This window comes from Pteropus vampyrus, unplaced genomic scaffold (assembly GCF_000151845.1).
Source record: "Pteropus vampyrus isolate Shadow unplaced genomic scaffold, Pvam_2.0 Scaffold70, whole genome shotgun sequence".
Classification (NCBI taxonomy): domain Eukaryota; kingdom Metazoa; phylum Chordata; class Mammalia; order Chiroptera; family Pteropodidae; genus Pteropus; species Pteropus vampyrus.
Window position 1 is genome coordinate 1,726,897 of NW_011888851.1, and position 19,064 is coordinate 1,745,960.

Sequence of the window (19,064 nt, forward strand, 5' to 3'; positions counted from 1 at the left end):
ATATCAATACCAGATTACTATTTTCAAATTAATGTGTGGACATTATAAGATAAAACAATAATTATTTTTATGTTAGATTTGATGTTATTTTAACAAAGATTTCCATCTAAGAAAACAGAAATACAAGCATAAAATCAAAAGTTACTAAAAACTCCATACTATTACTTACCCTATAATGTTAAATTCGAATTGAAAGTAACAATATGAACTCATGGTTTAAATATATACATATTTTCTTAATTTATCAAATGAAAGAAACTAGCACCAATGACACTCTGAGAGCAATGACTCCTAGTGCCCAGTTTTTTGGTATCTAAACGCCTTCTCCAATAAAAAGAACCAGAGCTTTTTAATGAAATGGCTTATTCCAAGTCTGGATGAGTATACAAGGAAAATCTTGGGCATCTTATTGTACCAGAAAACTAACCAATCTTTGAAATCTGGTTCAAAGACTAATGGATTCTTGTCAAAAGAACACAAGAGCCAGCTTTAAAGGGTTCCCACTGGCCAAAGTTGAGACAAAAGAAGAATGACTCCAACTGTTAAAACAGTGAGTATTTCAATGTGTGTAAGTCTGTTATGATACTTAAAGAAGAGGAAGTTGGGGGTGAGGGAGAGTGCAAGTGGGTCCAAGTAGAGGCAGAGTACACCAACGCTGTATTCTGAAAACTCATCATTAAAAGGAAAGAATGAAGATTTTATCTTTCTATTAGCAGCTGTACTTCCAGATAACGAAATACCTGGGCTAATAAGAGAAAGGTCTTTATTTTACAAAAGAATACCTATTATTAAACAAGAGAGCATAATTAGGAAATCATAATTTTTGCAACTCCTAATGAAATAACTGAGTTAGGAAATAACAATCATCAGTGGATGCTAATGCTATTAGGATAAATGACAAACTGGTTATTTGCATGGTACCAAAACATCTCCAAACAGTTAACTAATATCATTTAATAGTAGATATATCTCCCCATTAACACAGTGATCTATCATGAAACATGGGACTACCAGACACTCTTGAAGGGATAAAATATTACTTTTTAAGCAAAAATTATTATATATAAAGTATTCTTGCAAAAAATGTTTAACCTGAATATTATCAAGCCTTCAGAGGTAACTTTGGTAACTACAACGGATACAGGAACACGTAAAATCACACAAAAAAATAATCACATAAGTCATCAACATTTTTCAGGGAAGAAAAAAATGGGGGATTCTATATTAAAAAGACTAGTGACATAACATTTAAATACAATGCAAAGTCTGTAACTAGATCCTGGAACAAATGAGGAAATGTGAATACGGTCTGGATATTACATAATATAGGAGTTATTGTCAATTTTGTTAGGTGTAATAAAGTTATTGTGGTTATTAAAAAAAGTTTTGATTTTACAGATGCACACTAAAATATTTAGGAGAGAAATGTCTATAATTTAAACATTCCTATAAAAAACAGATGAAGCAATTATGGCAGAATGTAATATATGTTAACTATTAATCCAGGTGATAGGTGTTCATTACAGTGTTCTTTTTCACGTTTGAAAATTTTCAGACAAAAAAAGATTTACCTTAAATCGTTGCAAACGTCCTATTTTTTCACTAACTTCAGCCTCCATTGATATCAATTCATTCTTCTGTTTCTCATTTTCTTTTCTAAGTTGTCTCTCCATTTCTATTAAAGTAGTATATTGTCTTATGAGTGATTTTTCATTCACTTGCAAGACTGTGATTTTTCTACTATTTTCTGAAAGTGTTTTTTTCATTTCATCTGAATCCATCTTAAGAGTACTGAGCAAATTCTGTGCAAAGACACATTTATATTACTTGTTGAATCTAGCTATCTTACTTCATACAATATTGTAAATTGATGTTAAAAGTGTTTTACTTACATTATATTCTTTTACTTTTATAGCATCGTGTTGGATTTGATCCTCAAGTTTCCTCTTTTCCACTTTCATTGTTTCAGATTCTATTTTCCAGGTCTCCTTTTCACTTAAAAAAATAAAATGACAATAGAGTAAATCTAATAACATTAAAATGCAGAAAGATATAACTTTAAGTTACAGAAATTTAAAAGTTTTCATAAAACAGGAGCCATCATAACTACTCAATACCTAATAACATGAGAATGTCAAAATTCCATTCTGGACATTCTGGACATCAAGTCTCAATATTCTGGACATCAAGTCTCAATATTCTGACTTTACTCTTAAATTTGAGTGGCAAACACTTGCAAAATATTTAGAATAAAAACAAAATTAGAAATCATTAGACCTAAAAGAAGGTATGTCAGACACTGTTGCCTACCCAAGAGGCATTCTAGTCATCTGCAATTTGCCTGGCATAAAACAATTATGGTGTCGTCATTCTCTCTGCCACTGAAGAGTTTGGACTTGGACAGTTCATTAGCCCAATTCTGGCTAATAAAATCTGAGTCAAAGTTTGCCAGAGGCCACTGGAAAATCTGTTTATTCAAAAATAAGAAGTTATGTGGGAAAAAAATGCCCTTCTTCTTTAATGGGCAAAATGGTTCCATCTTCCTTGAACTCCTGTACCTATTTTATAATCACACTAGGAGACAATACGACTGAGACTATAATACTCCTAAATATGGCCTACCCTACAATTAGCTGTGTGGGTTTCTTGTTAAATCAGGTAATAATCACCCTTAGTGTTTAAATCACCTTTCATCAGGTATTCTAATTATTACTAAGGAAATTATTTTGTTGATATAAATGGGATGGCAGAGATAAAGAGAAACACATTCGTTCCCAATGAAAATATATGAATAATTTGATGGCAATGATGAAAAATAATGCTAACAGCTGACACAAAGTGTTCATACGTGCCATGACATTTATAAAATGCTCATATCTAAGCATTTTCATATAATTCACTTGTTTCATAAGAACCTTATGAAAAAAGTATTATCACAGAAGTTTATAGATAAGTAAACTGAGACACAGACTAAGTGGAGGGGAACAGGCAAGAAGGAAGGGTAAAACGAAGTATCTAAATACTTTTTAGTTACTTAAATCATTAATAAGAAAATGCTGCCATTATATTTATAATGTTTTGCTTACACTTATACCTTAGATACTCTTTATATAATAAGCTTTGTTGATGACGAATTACTGCAAATTTTCTGTTATAGTCTTCAAGAGAATCTTCCACATTCTTTAACTTATTTTCTTTATATTCTAGTTCCTAAAAATAGGTTTAGAAATAAGAATAAAAAATGTATCAGAATACGTTTTAAATTTGAAGACAGAAATTTATATTCTGACAGATTATCAAAAAAAATATAAAGGAGAATAGTCCCTACAATCATAAGCAGTACAGATCATTTCTATGTTTATTTTTAACATCTTAGTTTAAGGCCTATAGAATGAGGCAATGTGTGTGTTACTATAAAACAGGTTAATTAATTTTATCACATATGATAGTAACCACAAAAATGATCAGATACAGTAGTTGCAAACTTACCTCTAGTTACTCAGCCCCACATACCTTTTTGTGAACATATACATACACACATCTCATTCAAATTATCCTTTCCAATTATTTATTTCAAAGACAAAGAAACTGAGACTTAGAAAGATTAAGTAATTTACTCAACATTAAAACTCATTAGCATTACCATTAGCAACCATTTTCTAAGCGCATATGCCAAGCTCGATGCCAGATGCTTTACATATATACAGATGCAACACTGGAGGTCAGGTCTGTCTGACTCCAAAGGCCTTGCTACTTCCCTCACTCTATGCTGTCTTAGGGTTGAGAGTCTAAGTACCTGTTTTACCACTTTGAACAAGTTTTCAGATGCCCAATCATTGCTCTCTATTCTACTACAGTACTTATCATGTTTTTTACATAAATATAAAAAAAAAATCTAATCTCAAGCAACATGATGATACCCTAATGCCATTATTTGCTGACAGTGTCCCTATACTGCAGAAGAATGAGAGAAATCATAAAGAATGCTCAAATTATGAATTTAAAAGTAATGTGTAACACAAATTATAAAATAATGCTCTAATAAGTAGTTAAGGTTGTCCTTTTGTGACTCAGATAACACATAAATTCCAGTATTCAGAAAAAGATTAACTAATGTGATTCCCAAATATAAAAACAATAATTTGATTATCTTAAGTCTATTCAGAAATAGATTATCTGGAATGAGAAACAAGTGTTTATAATCAAAAACATATTTTCATTTATTTTGAACACACTTTCGTAATTATACTGTAATGCACGTGATGTCATGGGTATTCACACTTCAAATGAAATAATGAAAGCAACTCTCATTAGGCCATTCATAATGACAATGACATAGCAAAAGTGAGAAAGAAACACAGAGCAAGCAGTACCCTTTTTAATTTGCTTATAGATTAACTATCACTTTATAGGGTAAAGAGAAGAAAGTGAATGTGTTTTAAAAAGTTTTTCTTGCAGTTAATACAAAAAATGATCAATATCAATCAATACACTAAAACACTGTATTAGGCTTTATTCATTTAAATTGCTTTTCCAACTAGCAATAAATAAAAGTGCTCACTTCATTTATACATTACTACCTTATAGTAGCTGCGTATTATTCTGTCAGTCATATATTTCATACGAATAATACTCATGCGAACAAGACGTGTCAACATGCTCCTCATGCAGATAAATGGAATAAATTGCTTTTATTCGTAACATTCCATCTAACATTAAAATCCATTGAAGTATATCTCACTGTTAATATTCTAAGAATTCAAAGGAATATACGGACTAAATTTAAAAAGATGTTATCAATTATTTTTCTTATTCACATGCAAAATTTTCAGTACCTGTAAGATATGTATTAAATATTCATTCAGAGAATTAATGATATTGGTACTAGATGGTGCTATGCCGTCAGGTAACTCTATTCCTTTAAAAACAACATTTGATCCTTCTGACTGCCGTAGAAGACTGGTTTCTTTTTCAAGATGATCTACCTGGAAACAAACAGTTCAGAAATGAGAATTGCATCTCTTACACCCAAAGATAGACAAGTTTAAAGCAGTAACTTACACTTCTACTGGATATTTTTAAAAAGTAGATATATGAATGCCTTGCCAAGAATTCATTTAACCATAATAATTTCTACTTAGAAATGCCCAGTATACACTTAGGATTTCTGTGTTCTTTTATATTATAAGGCACTAGTTTTTACACTGAATTTATAAGAAAAATCCAAACAGGAGTTTTCTTAAAATTGAAAGAATTATTTCAAGGGGGATTTCCTCATTAAGTAGTCATTTAAAAAAATTTAAAGTATCACATTAAGCCTATGTTCATATGCTTAGCATTTTCTTTTATTTTATTTAATAAAATTCTCACCTTTAAATTCGCTTTTGCCAACTGCTGAGAATAATTTATAGCTTCCTTCCGAGATTCCCTGAGCTCCTGCCTTAATTCTTCATTCCGTCCAGTAAGTTGATCAACTTGGGCTTTCAAATGCAGATTGGCATCAAAGATTCCCTCTGCATTTTTTGATTCTATAGCCTAATGCATTTTAGATTACATTGAAGAAATGTGAAGAAACACTTAAATCATAGGGAAAAAAATCTACCTTTAAATAAAATTCACATTTAAGCATGTTACTATTCCCATTGCCATGCAAAATAACAAAATATACCAAATCTATTTATTAATGAATTTAAATTTATAAAATTCTAGTTTAACTTACATCGGTATTACCAAGCATAGTAATTATTTCATTATAACAATTAACAAACATTTAGCTAATCTTAGTAGACTGGTAGACTAGTAAAATAACCAAAAAGGAGTAAGATGACTAGAGTTCAAATCTTAACTAATCTCTTACTAGCTAGGCAAATGACTTAGATTTCTTTATACCGTAGTTTCCTTATCTCTAAAGAAGAGTAAATAATGTTAGCTCTGTCCACTTCACAAGGTTTTTATACAGTCGAAATGAAAGAGATAAGTAAATGTTTTGAAACTATACAGTATCTGAATTTAAAGCATGAGAAAAGGAATAAAATAGCTACTACATTCAATTAAATGAATTTTTCATTGTAACATCACACAGTTGAAGCATACATGATAACAAAAGCTAAGTATGATAACATAGTATTATCCAAGAGTGCTGGATAGGCAAAAATAATGTCAAATATTAAATTATCAAAGCACCTTCACTAGCCTAATTCTCCAACAATGGCATGCATAAATATACACATAGCCATGTACATATGTACATAATACATATATGTAAATATATTTGGACTTTAAAAGAACTATATGGAATAAACTCTTAAAGTCAAAGTAAAGCTTCAGAAATGAATGTAGAGACAAAGTGGTAAGAGGAGTAAAACTAAATGTAATCTACTCAGGAGAGTGATCTGGGGTTTAACTCCAGGCAGCAGATTTATAAAAATAAGCCTTTATCCTAAGGAGATAAGAGCAGACCACGTGGAATAATAAGTTATACTAATTCAAAGGAGACATCAGGAAGACAAAAGTAGGTATAAGAAAGTATGCTGATGGACAAGGTAGTCTAGTTAGTTGTTTTGCTAAAAAATAGCACCATGTTGTCTATGTGGCTTCTTGGTATTATAAGACTGAATTAAATGGTGATTAAGGACACTGAAAAATGTAGCAATAACCAGAATTACCTAATCTAAAGTGTCACTGATTCTGAATATTTCCTTGAGGATGCATTATTAGGTCATTTGTAAATTTGAGAAAGGGCATATCAATCAGAAAAAGTAATGACAACCCAGAAGAGAAGCAAATAAAACCCATGGAAGCAGTGGTCCTGGGGAGGCCAGAGGCTGCCAAGTAAAATACGTTAGAATTTCCTGTGCTATTCATTCTGTGTACTTGATCACTAAGTAGAGTTCCCCTTGGAAAATAAAATTCGATCTGAGATGGTATTGGTGGTAGTGGGTAGCATCATAGACAAAAGATGTTCACATAAGAAAGCAAGAATCATTTTAGACATTCAAAGTAGCAGAAGCAAAGCAGCTGCCAACCAGAGAAACAAAGTCAGAATGAGTAACATATAAAGGGAATCAAACGGGCCTCATAAATTTTGTCAAATGATTTTCTTGCCTCAGAAACTTTTTAACATACCAGTACCTCTCCTTCTCTCTGCTAATAATGTAGTGTTTCAACTATTGACTAGCTATCATTAAAAAAGCAATTCTATAAATATTAAGATTTTTTCTATTTAAATTAAGCAGAAATTAGGAAAACAATATAGTAATGAATACTAAATATGTTCAGATTAAGTGACATTAAGAAACTGAATCTAAAATGTATATTTTATTCAAGTTTATGTAACACTCATTAATACTATAAAGTTTTTAAGTCCCTATATGGTAAATATAAGTAGAATATTATTTGATTGCTAAAATATTCCCTGTAGTAATGCTTTAGTCTTTAGGTATTTAAAATATTCTTACTACATTCTATTACACTTGTAGATTTATGTCATAAGGTCCTAACAGACCTACCTTCCCTCATTTAACAAGTAAATACAAAAACAACTAATTAAATGTTCTAGGAAATAAAAGCAAGCAGATTTTGGAGGGGACTTGGAACTTGAAAGGACCAGCAAGGAATTAATTTGCCATTTTTAAGGCTTTATTCTGAAGACAGACTGCAGTTGCAGTGACCCCATCATCTGACCTAGAAAACCTGAAGATAGAGCCCAAAGGCATAAGAAAATGATAGAGGAATCTTAGAAAGAAAGGAAAAAGTCAATAAAAGGGAGTGTCAAAGTATGTGTAAAAACTCTGCCAGGTCTCAGGCTGGCCCTTGAAACAGAAGAATGAAAATAACAAAGAAAAGTTATCAGTGAACTTGAAGAAAAATCAATAGCAATTATACAATTGGGAGAAGAAAAAAATTTTAAAAATTAGGGGAAAAAAATGAATAGTCTCAGAGACCTTTGGATAGTATCAAAATGGTCTAACATCCTTCACTAGAGTCTCAGAGAGAATGGAGTAGGAGAAAATAATTGAAGAAATGAATGGTGGAAAACTTCCCCAACTGCAGTGACTAGTATAAGTAAACAGATTCAAGAAGCTCAGCAAACCCCAAACAAGATACATATACATGTATACAAATATACACACGTGTGCGCGCACACACACACACACAGGCACATTATAGTCAAAGTGGTAATAATCAAATACAAAAAAAAAGTTTTGAAAGCAGCCTAAGAAAAAATACATATTACATACAAGGGAATAATGACTCAAATGACAGCAAATGTCTCAACAGAAACTATAGAGACCAGTAGACAATGGAACAACATCTTTAAAGTGATGAAACAATAAAATAAAACCATTAATATGAAAAAATAACTTACATTAACTAGTCTTTCAAGACTAGGAATAATTAGAGATATTTCTCCTCCTTTAACATCCGGATCTTTCTGCATTTCTTTAATAGCTTGCAATATTTCTTTCATACCTTCTTCAAGTTGTTTATTTTCTTCTACTAATTCTCTTACTAAAATAACATATTTTTCTCATTGAATGAATAGATCTTTTTCACAATTTACACTATTCTATATAGATGACAAATATTTCACATGTAGTAAAAATAACCCAGTTTTAAAATGCAATACAGATAAATGTAAAAAAAAGTTCAACTACAAATCCAATACATGCATAGTTGAGCTAAATGATATATCTATTGAAATCATATACATATACATATAAATCTCATAGCTCAAAGAAATAAATTGTAAGCACACTTTGCCTTCACTTTATATTAAAAATTTTAAACAATTTTTTATCATTATTTTATATTAGTTTCAGGTATACAGTACAATGGTTAGACATTTATGTAATTTATAAAGCGATCTCCCCGATTACTCATTAAATGTTTTAAAAACTTGTTTACTTTCATTAGAGAACAAGAGAAAAAACAGTTACTTATCACAAAAAAATTCAGATTAAGAATATCCTCTTGAAAATGAATATAGCAAGGCAAACCAAATGGATGAATGAGACTAATATCTACACATTATGGAGATTAGAAAACAGAGAATGTATTAAAGTCCTTTCAAACCTATGATTTTCAGTATAGGATAAATAAATATAGATAAATAAGAGTTAACAGTAACTTACATTTATTCTGAAATTTAGTTATTATTGTTCTACTTCTTTCTAGATCTCTTTCCTTTTCAATTAGTTCTCTTGAAAGAAATTCGTTCTAAACAAAACATAAACAGAATAAAATTAATTTTTTTACAAAATTTCAGTTTACAGTTTTGAAGTTTTAAAAAGGTTGATTAACTGAGGTTTACCACACCAAAAACAAGATATAGAGACATTGCAGCAATCATAAAATCTAAAATGTACAACAGAAGGTAATCCTCCTCCCCCTTCTCCCTCCCTCAACACCCATGGCAAAAAGCAAACAGGTATAATGAAAGTTTCTGTCTTTAGTACTACAATCATGTCTTTTAATGGTCCGCCTTTACACTACCTGTTCTGCCTGGCTTCTATGACGTTCAAGCTCAATTTCTGCATTTCTACTCTGTGCTTCCTTGATCAATAAATCCTGTGCTATGACTTCATTCTAAAGAAATATTTAATAAATTAGGCAAGTCAGTGAGTTCATATCAAATGTATTGCATTTTTTGATTTTTAAATATAGAATGTTCATAAATGAATGTTAATGCAGAGACATAAAAAAATCTTATTGTAATTATTACTTATAGAACTCTGTTAGGGAAATAATTAAAAAGAGTTAATAAAAAAGCAATCCTAGGAATATAATTTGGAGGAAAGCTCACCTGAGATCTGAGACATACTAATTCTCTCCGTAGCTGTTCTATAAGATTTTCAAGTGGATCTATTTGAGATAATTTTGATTGTGTGGTAATAGGCACGGAGTCTGAAAGATTAACGTCAAGTTTACTTTTCAAAATCTCTGTCTGTAAGGGTACTTCATTTTTTCTTCTATCTTCTTTCAAACTGATATCAGCACATTTTATCTGGGTATGAACCTGCTCATCTTCCCATGTTGCTACTTGTGATTTATCCATGTCAGCTTTATTATCATGAATTTGTTGACAAAATATTGCAGATTTTTGCCTAAGTGATAACTTTCTCATTAAGTCTGAAGCTGTTGATAAGGCTTGTAAAGATGAATTGCTCTTTTGTGTGACACTAGTCTTCTCAAGTGCCTGACAGCTTCTTGACACTTTCTTCACAGAGTTGTCAGAAGTAGAGTATAAGTAGTTGTTTATTTCTTCATGACTCTCCCTACTAAAGGTACTGACTAACGATTCTAGATTTCCTAAAGATTGTAGACATGGTGCTTTAAAAATCTCCCTTATTGTAATAGTTTCTGGAGGTGAATTATTATCTTTTACTTGTATGGATGAAGAATGTCTAGTTGAAGAGACAAAAGGATCCACTTCACTTTCTACACTATGTCGAATTTCAGATAACATTCTTGATAATGATCTTATGGTCATATTCTCTTCTGGCACTTTCTGATATGACTGTGGAATACTGAATGATGCTCTCCTATGCAGCAGCTCTATTTTATCTGAACTCCTAATCTGTATTTAGAGTAAATAATGTCTCATTAATCAATCTTTGAAACAACAGGTTTTTTAAATAAGAAAACATTTTTTATTTAGCAGCTATAAAAAGAAGCAATGTCCAAAATGAGATAATAGGGCAGAAATGGAAGAACTGATAACATTTTTCTTTATTCTCTTTGCCATAGCAAATACTGTTTACCTTTGATTGTGTCTCACTTATATTTTTGAGGCTCATGAAATCAAATTTTCTTTCTCCCATTCTATTTTCTTGAAGAAAGTTTTCTGTTAGGTTCAGATCTTCAATAGTTAATCCTACATATAAAAGATATAACAAATTAGAAACATAAAAATAATTCTCCTATTATTCCAATACTTTAATCCTTAAAAACTAGAATCAAGTTTTAATTCAAACAAAAGGCAGAATAATTATTTCCAAAATCCTTGAGACACATGGTGACTATGCAACCTTCTGATTTAACACTTTTAATAAGATATTAATATGAGAAACTAATAAAAATTTTATCTTCTATACAATTCCTTGCCCATTCTATATATTAAAGTATTAATTTATACTAAAATAGTTAAAAGGCACATATAAAGAAAATAGACAAGAATAATGAGTCAAACTGGTTAATACATTTATAAAGTTTTGCCCTTCTAGAAATTTGTTGATGCATTGTAGAAACCATAATGCTAAAAAACCAAAAACAAATAAACACAGAAAAAATACTATTATTTATAGGTACTTATGGACTTGCGCCAAGTTAAAAAAATTCCTTCCCTATGGTCTTTAATAGCTACTTAAAAACTTAACCAAGTGTTATCTTTATTCATGTAAAATAAACAAATAAAAATCTTCATTTTTATTCCACAAAATATTACGTAGTAAAGAATAATGTACAAAGAAAGTTTTCAATGCATAGCTAAGGACAGAGAAAATATTAACAGTAACATATATTAACATAAAAATTACTAAGTTTTATTATTACTAATCACACCTTATTGAAGTTGTATAGAAATTAATAGAAACTACTATAAATTTTCAAAAGTCTATGATTCGGAAGTTTGTTTTTTGTTCACTTGTTTTATTGTTTTTCTTTTTTTACTGGTTTCAGATTTAGGACTGAACCCAATAACACTCATACTTTTTGTCCATCAGGCCATCTCATTTTCATTTATTAAACCTGTATCAGAATCGCAGTAATATAGCAATAATATTTCTAACATAATATTTCTAACATACAGAAAACTTCAGATCCAGACAATTCATTTTCCAAGGTTTGAAATAACTGACTATACCTGAAGCTGCAATTCTTTTTCCTTTTTCTTGGGCCATTTGGCGAATTTTTTTTTTCAGATCAAGTCGTTCTTCTTCTAGACTTTCAATCTATAAAGTATAAACTATTAGTATTTTTCTTTAGTTCAACCAGGAAAATAAACAATTGACTACTGCACTTGCCTCTTTCAAAAGAATCTGGTTTTCAGCTCTGTACTGCTGCTGTTTTAAACTTTTGCTATTTCTAAATTCAGTTAAATCAATCATTGTCTTCGGGTCAAGGCCTAAAATAGAAAGTAGTATGATGAAAACCTTATCAACATTCAAATGAACTACAAAAACTTAATAGAGGAACTGGTTATCATCAAACAACTGGTTATAATTTATTTAGTCAGTATCACTAAAAATGGTACATTTTGTGCAAGAATTTTCCTGATGTTTGAATTGTAATCTCTCAAATTTAAATAGTGTAACAATTATTAATGGAAATCTTGACAGAACGTATTAGGATCTGTCTTTTCCATGTGTGGCTGTAACAGAGGTACTATAAAAACAATTAAGAATAGAAACTCTGGAATAAAACAGAGCGGTTTAATTCCAACTTTCAACTATTAACTAAGTCATAGGGATAATACAGTGTATTTTTTTTTTTTTTGGCTTGTTGTCAGGGGTATAATAAAAATAACTGAAATAAAATACTTAGTGCAGTACCTGGCACACAATAGTCATTATTAATATCAGTATCAAGAATATTATCATAACTAGTCTGACACTTCCAGTGAGCCCATTTCCTAACTTCATATTACTTAGGCAGCTATGCTCTGAAAATCAGATATCAGGATTATCTCAAGTAATTATAAATCAAACTTTACGATTTTGTAATATAAAAAATCTGGTATTTGTGAATCTGGATAGCTCAATCATCTTTAGGAACTTCTAGATTTAAGTTGCAGTGATCTGACAGGTCAAACAATCAGAAGTCTAATTTGAGGTCTTAGTGTGAATATGGGTCCTAATTAGATACTTTTTCACACATAAAAAAAAATCTGTGTAAAATATTGATTTTTCCTTTCTCTAGAAACTAGTTGTTACAGATTGTTACATTTCAATTCTAAGAAAGCATTAACTGGTATTTATTAAGTATAATGAAATCTTTATTTAGACCTTTATTTTCATTTTAAAGTAACAATTAAGATTGTCATAACATTCAAACTAGTAATATTCACTAATGAACTGTTTATTGAAATCAATATACAAACTCTCAAGCTATATTGACCAATCACTTCTTAGAATCTGTAGCAACCTTAAAATAATCAAAGAAAAACTTAAGCAGTCTAAATTATAAAAATACTAAAATCTTAAAAAGGTTTAAATAGTATTTCTGAATGTCCTCATAAATTCACCTGAAACAAGAGCATTTTGAAAACTAAAATGGGTCATACAGACCTTACTTTTGTTGAAAAAAATTGAAGGGTTAACTTCTAATATGTGGTATTAGCAGATTTTCACTTTTTAACCAAGTAATTATTACTGAGCATAAAGTAGTGCTCCAGGCCCATCATCCAAACCCCATCAAATCCCAATCCAGCTTCAATCAGAACAGCTCTTTTTATTTGTTTTAAATATTTGTAAAGAAGAGTTTATTTTTTTAAAAGAAGCATTCTTTTTAAAAATAATAATAATAAATAAAAACTAAGTTACTTGATAGTTAGGGCTGAGCAAACTACATACCTTAAAAGATGACTTACCCATACGCTCTCTAAGTGCCTCATTCTCATCAAGGAAATCATTGATCTTCATCTCAAGTTTATTGATTTCCTTTGTTAATACTTCAATCTCTCGATCTCTTATTTTAATTTGGTTTTTACAATTCTTTATTTCAATTACAGCTTCTTCTAAACCATATATTCCCTAGAGAAATATCCAATCTAATTTCAATATAACATGGTTTACTTGAATAAATTATCAAATGCATGAATTTATTTTCTTATTAAGTCTGAGGGGAGGTACATATGTACCTAAGATTTACATCACTAAACTGTATTTTTTATTGTGCTTAAAAAAAATAAATCCAGTAATAATGATGGAAAATAGAACAGTTAAAATTTCCCAGTACAGCATCCTAATGGCAAAGTGATTCAAAATATTACATATAAAACACTTCATAAAACATAGAAAAGGAATAGAAGGGGTGAATCAGTGATACCATTACAATATATAAGTCATTAGTTGCCGGAGTGGTAATCAGATTTAAAAATATAAAAGTACAAAGTTAGGCCGTATTGGCAATGTAAGCAACAAAACTGTTCCTGATGTAACTTTTATCAAACTAACCAGTGGTGTCACAATGACACAGATTACAAAGAATCTAATCTTGCTGCCTCATCAAAGCTGACTAACTGCAGGAATAGTTTGAAAACAATTCCCCTGCCGAAAAGTAAGTGCGACCCAAAAGCTTGAATAGTTTAGTATAAATCAATTAGGATAAGCTTTATCATTAAGATACTTCTGAAATGTTTTCAAATTTACCCAGTAAATGGCACAGAACCGTCTGTGAGTGGCAAGAATAATTCTAAAGTCCTTGATTGGTAAGATAAAAATACATACCGATTCATAATCTTTTAATCGCTTCAGAGTCTCAACTAGTTCTTTATCCTTTTCCCGAGCATCAGCCTCAGCCAGTTCAGCTGTTCTCTCAGCCTCTTTAGTTTTCTCTTCTAAAATTTGAATCTTAGACTGAATTTTCATATAATGAGTCTGCTGAGAAAGTGTTGATGTTCCTGTAGGGTAAAAATAAAAATCATAAACAAATTGAATTGACTACTTATTCTTTTAAATCACTGGTTCCAATATGGACAGCAGGAAAATTGGTATGTCACTAAAATAGACTGCCAGCTATTTGTCCCTAATATTCAACCACCCTTTTGTCCGCTGCAATAGAAGTATGCATTTTTAACTGGACACGTGGCCACTGGAAATAAACACTAAATTTTCACTTATACTCCTGCAGCTATGTGTGGTCATGTGAGTAATGGGATAGAAACAGAATGTCCATGTGCATATTTCAAGAAATGTTTTTAAAAGAGAGAAGTGAATCTCTTTTCTCTTTCCTCCCTCTTGCCAGCTGAATTATGCAATATTGAGGCTGGAACTCAGTATTCTTAGAACATGAGACGAAATCACTTGTTGAGACAGGTGAAGTAACAAGATAAAGGTTATCTAATATTTGTGCAGCTATTACACTAACCCTCAACTTTGCCTCAACTTTGTTTCTGTCACAGAAAAATGCATTTCTATTCTGTTTAAACCATTATTACATTTATCTTGTCATCTGCTGCTAAACTTAGTCTTAAATTAGCTAAAAAAAATCCCTACTTATATTATTTTATAATAATAAAATTGTTGCTAAACCAAAATATAGTATTCCTATCATTCTAAAATATCTTGACACAAATAATTCTTATATTCGTCCGTAATAAACATCTACTGATTTATAAGGCATATACTTATGTATAGGCATTGTACTAGTGTGGGAGATCACATGTGTGTAAGAAATAAGCCCTGCTCTCTGGAGAGAACAGCCTAGCTGGAGACAGAGCTCCAGCCTAGCTGGAGACAGACCTGAGTTATTCCACAATATTTACCTGCCTATCCAGATGTGCTCTTTGCTTCTTGCCCCCTCTTCCTTCATCCTGCTGTTTGCATTATGGATGTGGAAGTAAAACTCCATTTTGGATAAGCCAGATGAAGGCAACACCCTTATACAATGGTCTAGAATTAGGAAGTGTCACTTCCTAATTGCCACTGTACAAGTGAGAAATAAATTTCTATCATAATTTTGCTCCCATTTTTCAGATGTTTCTGATAGCTAAACCTAATCCTAACCAATGAAGAGAGAAAACCATTAGCTGTCATATTTACAAGTTAAACAAAACAGTATATTCCATTACACCTTCTGTGGGTTTTAGGGGTCAAATGACTATGGACTAACTGAAGTTTCATTAGATAAGACCTCTTCCTTACTTGATAGCAGAGATCAACCACCACTTTTTCTCCTGGTGGCTGGAATATGCAAAATCTATAATGTCAATTCTTTTTTTAAAATAGTCTAAACTACTGTCGAAGTATAATTCTAATATATACATAAAACACACATATAGAAATACATATATCAAGTGGGCCTTGGTGTTTCACAACTATCGTACATTTCCCTAGTCTATTCATTCTTCCAGATGACCATTTCATACTTTCTCTTTCTACTCTCTTCTCAAACTTCTAATGCATATCCCCCACCCTCACTTTCAGCCAAGAACCTCATTTCTTTGTTTACTGATAAAACAGAAACAATCAACAGAGAAGCTCTACAAGCTCATACCATCAGGACATCAATCCAGCCACCTACATCTGTATCTATGTAATTCACCTTCCTTTCTGTTATTGTGGATGAATGCTCTGTGCTCCTAAGACCAACTACTCCACTAGAATACTAGATTACCATCCCACTGCCTTCGCAGGATATTGCTCCAGAAGTTCTCTCCCTCCCCTGCTTCATCAATTCATCAATTGTTTCTTCTTTAATAGATCTTTTCTTTTAATCTAGAAACATTAATTCTTCCATTTTAAAAAGAAAAACATTTCTTCACCCTTCTTCCCCCTCAAGCAATCGCTCTATTTTTCTCCTTTACTTCATAAAAACAGTTCTATGTTTGAAAGTCTCTATATTTGTTGTTTCATATTAAACCATTCTCTTAAACCAAAAATGACCACTGCTAAATCCAATGGTCAAATAATTTTCAGTGCTCTTACTGACCTAGCAGCAATGAAAACAGCTCTGAACATAGTTGCTTATTCTCTTCCTTGATGACATTCCGCGTGTGGTTTTCAGAACCCTACATGTCCCTGGCTTTCCTCCCATCTCTCTGGCCATTAAAGTCTCCTCTGGTTGTTCGTTTTCATCTCCGCAGTCTCTAAAGTAAACGTATTCCAGGGCTCAGTACTTAGACTTTTCTTCTTTACCAATATTTTCTCCCCTGATGATCTCAGCCAGCCTCTTGATTTCAGCTATCATTTTTATGCACATGGTTCCCAAGTTTATATCATTAGCCTAGATTATTCTCCTGAACCTCAGACTTTTATATACAAGGGCCTATTTAACATTTTCACTCAGATGTCTAATAAGCATCTTAAACTTTACATGTCCTGTTTAACTAAGTAGCTGATCATCTCTAAACCTGATCTTTCCACAGCCCTCCCCAGTGTTCAGACTGAAAGTCCTGAAAACTTTCTCTCACATCCTATATCTGGAAACAAATTCCATTTTTATCACCTTCAAAATACTTTCAGAACTAACTACACCTCATAACTCCACTGCTATTACCTTGTTCTAAGCTACCATCACCTCTCCAGAGGTTATTATTTTTATTATTAATATTATTGCAACAGTCTTATTAACAAGTCTCTGTTTCTGTCCTTACCACTCCTACATTCTTATAGCAGACATAGCCTAGATCAAATTATATCACTACTATCTTCAGAAACTTTCTTTGGTGGTCCTTCTCACTTAAAATTAAAGCCAAAGTCCTCACATTGAACTGTAAGGTCCTACATTATATGGCCTCTTTGATCTCATCGCCTACGACTGCCCTATTTTCTCACTCTGCTCAGGCATAAAGGCCTCTTTGTTGTTCCTCACACAGGCTTGGTATACTCCTGTTTCAGTGCCTTTGCACTATCCCAGTTTGTGTGAGTAGTACTATTATATAGTACTATATAGTTTGGAGACATCTGCAAGGCTCACTCCCTTACCTCCTTTAAGTCTTTGTTCCAATATCTCCTCAGTGAAGCTTTTGCCTAACTAAATTACAACCAACCGCCAACTACCACCACTATTATTTCACTCACAATTACACACATACACATAGATTCACTTGCTACTTCCCCTCTGTGCCTTATTTTTTATCTTCAGCAATTATAATAAATACATCATGAACTCATTATGACTTGATTGCATTAAATGTGCTCTCAAATAACTATAGTATGTAGTGCTGTGGAAATATAAAACCAGTGATGTTTTTAAAGGCTTACATTCAGAGCATATAACCCAGAGTAGGAAGAATATGATAAGACATTAAGTTGAGTAAGGTTAAATCAAATGCTGCCAAGTCAAATTACTTCTGAAAACTATCGGCAATGCTGCTACATTGATCAAAACTCTATTCTCTTCCATTCTAGGTTAATTATAAAGAGGGGTTAATAAATATAATAAATTATACCACTATATTTCATTTCTTCCATACAGCCAATCTGGTAATAGATTTAATGTAATTTTTATCAGAGAAAAATTATAAAAAACCTATCATTTACAAATTTAAATACTAATATCATATATAAAGTAGTTAGTATACAGAACAATTTTTTGAAAATAAAATTCAAATAGAGAAAAATCAATAATATATCTATTGACATGTGATTTTAATAAAAATATTTTTAAAATGTAGCAGTATATAAACTAACTATATACTTACAAAATATTCAATTACCTTTGTTTCTTTGGAGCTCATTTTTCAAATCTTCAATAATAAAAGTATTTTTTTCCATTTCTTTTGTATATTGTTCTACTTGTTCAGTGAGCATCTTAATTTGACTGTCTCGTTCTTGTATACCCTATAAGTTATTTTTAAATATTATATATTATCTCTTCATAAGTATTAACATTTTAAAAGAAAAAAAGTAGGTATTACTCTTTTTAACGAGGTCGTATAATATATTTTTCGTGGGTCAAAACTATGCCTTTTACTATTTTGTATACCTTAAATGCACTATACAACATTATATACACTGCTATCACTCTAATATTTAAAGATAATGGCTAACGCTCCAGCAAATAGGAATTCTAGAACTCTTTAATATTTGCGACTTCTTAGAACTATTTTTATGTTACTTTTCCTAGTTATCTATCCAATTCCATCTTTTTACCTTTTGTATGTTTATGTTTGCCCTGTGCCTTCTCTCTTACTTTATTAACTCTGTAGTATTTCACTCAATAATATTTGTTAAAAAAAAATGTAGTCTACAGCCATGCCACCCTGAACGTGCCCAATCTCGCCTGATCTCGGAAGCTAAGCAGGGTCCAACCTGGTTAATACTTGGATGGGAGACCACCTGGTTAATACTTGGATGGGAGACCACCTAGGAACACCAGGTGCTGTAAGGGTTAAAATAAAT

At 31.3% G+C, this 19,064-nt stretch overlaps 1 protein-coding gene across 14 annotated transcripts in view; it reads right to left on the reverse strand.

Annotated features, from left to right (window-relative positions):
• Nucleotides 1-19,064, reverse strand: part of CEP290 (centrosomal protein 290) — an 86,931-nt gene that overhangs the window by 48,664 nt on the left and 19,203 nt on the right. For 12 of the 14 annotated variants that reach the window (XM_011361743.2, XM_023531546.1, XM_023531540.1 and 9 more), the window contains exons 13-26: nt 18,380-18,503; nt 14,448-14,620; nt 13,589-13,751; nt 12,024-12,124; nt 11,864-11,951; nt 10,764-10,876; nt 9,496-9,588; nt 9,135-9,219; nt 8,369-8,511; nt 5,371-5,535; nt 4,836-4,985; nt 3,095-3,210; nt 1,893-1,995; nt 1,572-1,802 (exon numbers count right to left, since the gene is read on the reverse strand). In XM_011361743.2, the coding sequence (XP_011360045.1) occupies nt 1,572-1,802; nt 1,893-1,995; nt 3,095-3,210; nt 4,836-4,985; nt 5,371-5,535; nt 8,369-8,511; nt 9,135-9,219; nt 9,496-9,588; nt 10,764-10,876; nt 11,864-11,951; nt 12,024-12,124; nt 13,589-13,751; nt 14,448-14,620; nt 18,380-18,503 (1,848 nt within the window). Of the gene's footprint in view, nt 1-1,571; nt 1,803-1,892; nt 1,996-3,094; nt 3,211-4,835; nt 4,986-5,370; nt 5,536-8,368; nt 8,512-9,134; nt 9,220-9,495; nt 9,589-10,763; nt 10,877-11,863; nt 11,952-12,023; nt 12,125-13,588; nt 13,752-14,447; nt 14,621-15,484; nt 15,994-18,379; nt 18,504-19,064 lie in introns of those variants that run through there. The other 2 variants (XM_023531547.1, XM_011361747.2) reach the window with 2 other exon arrangements.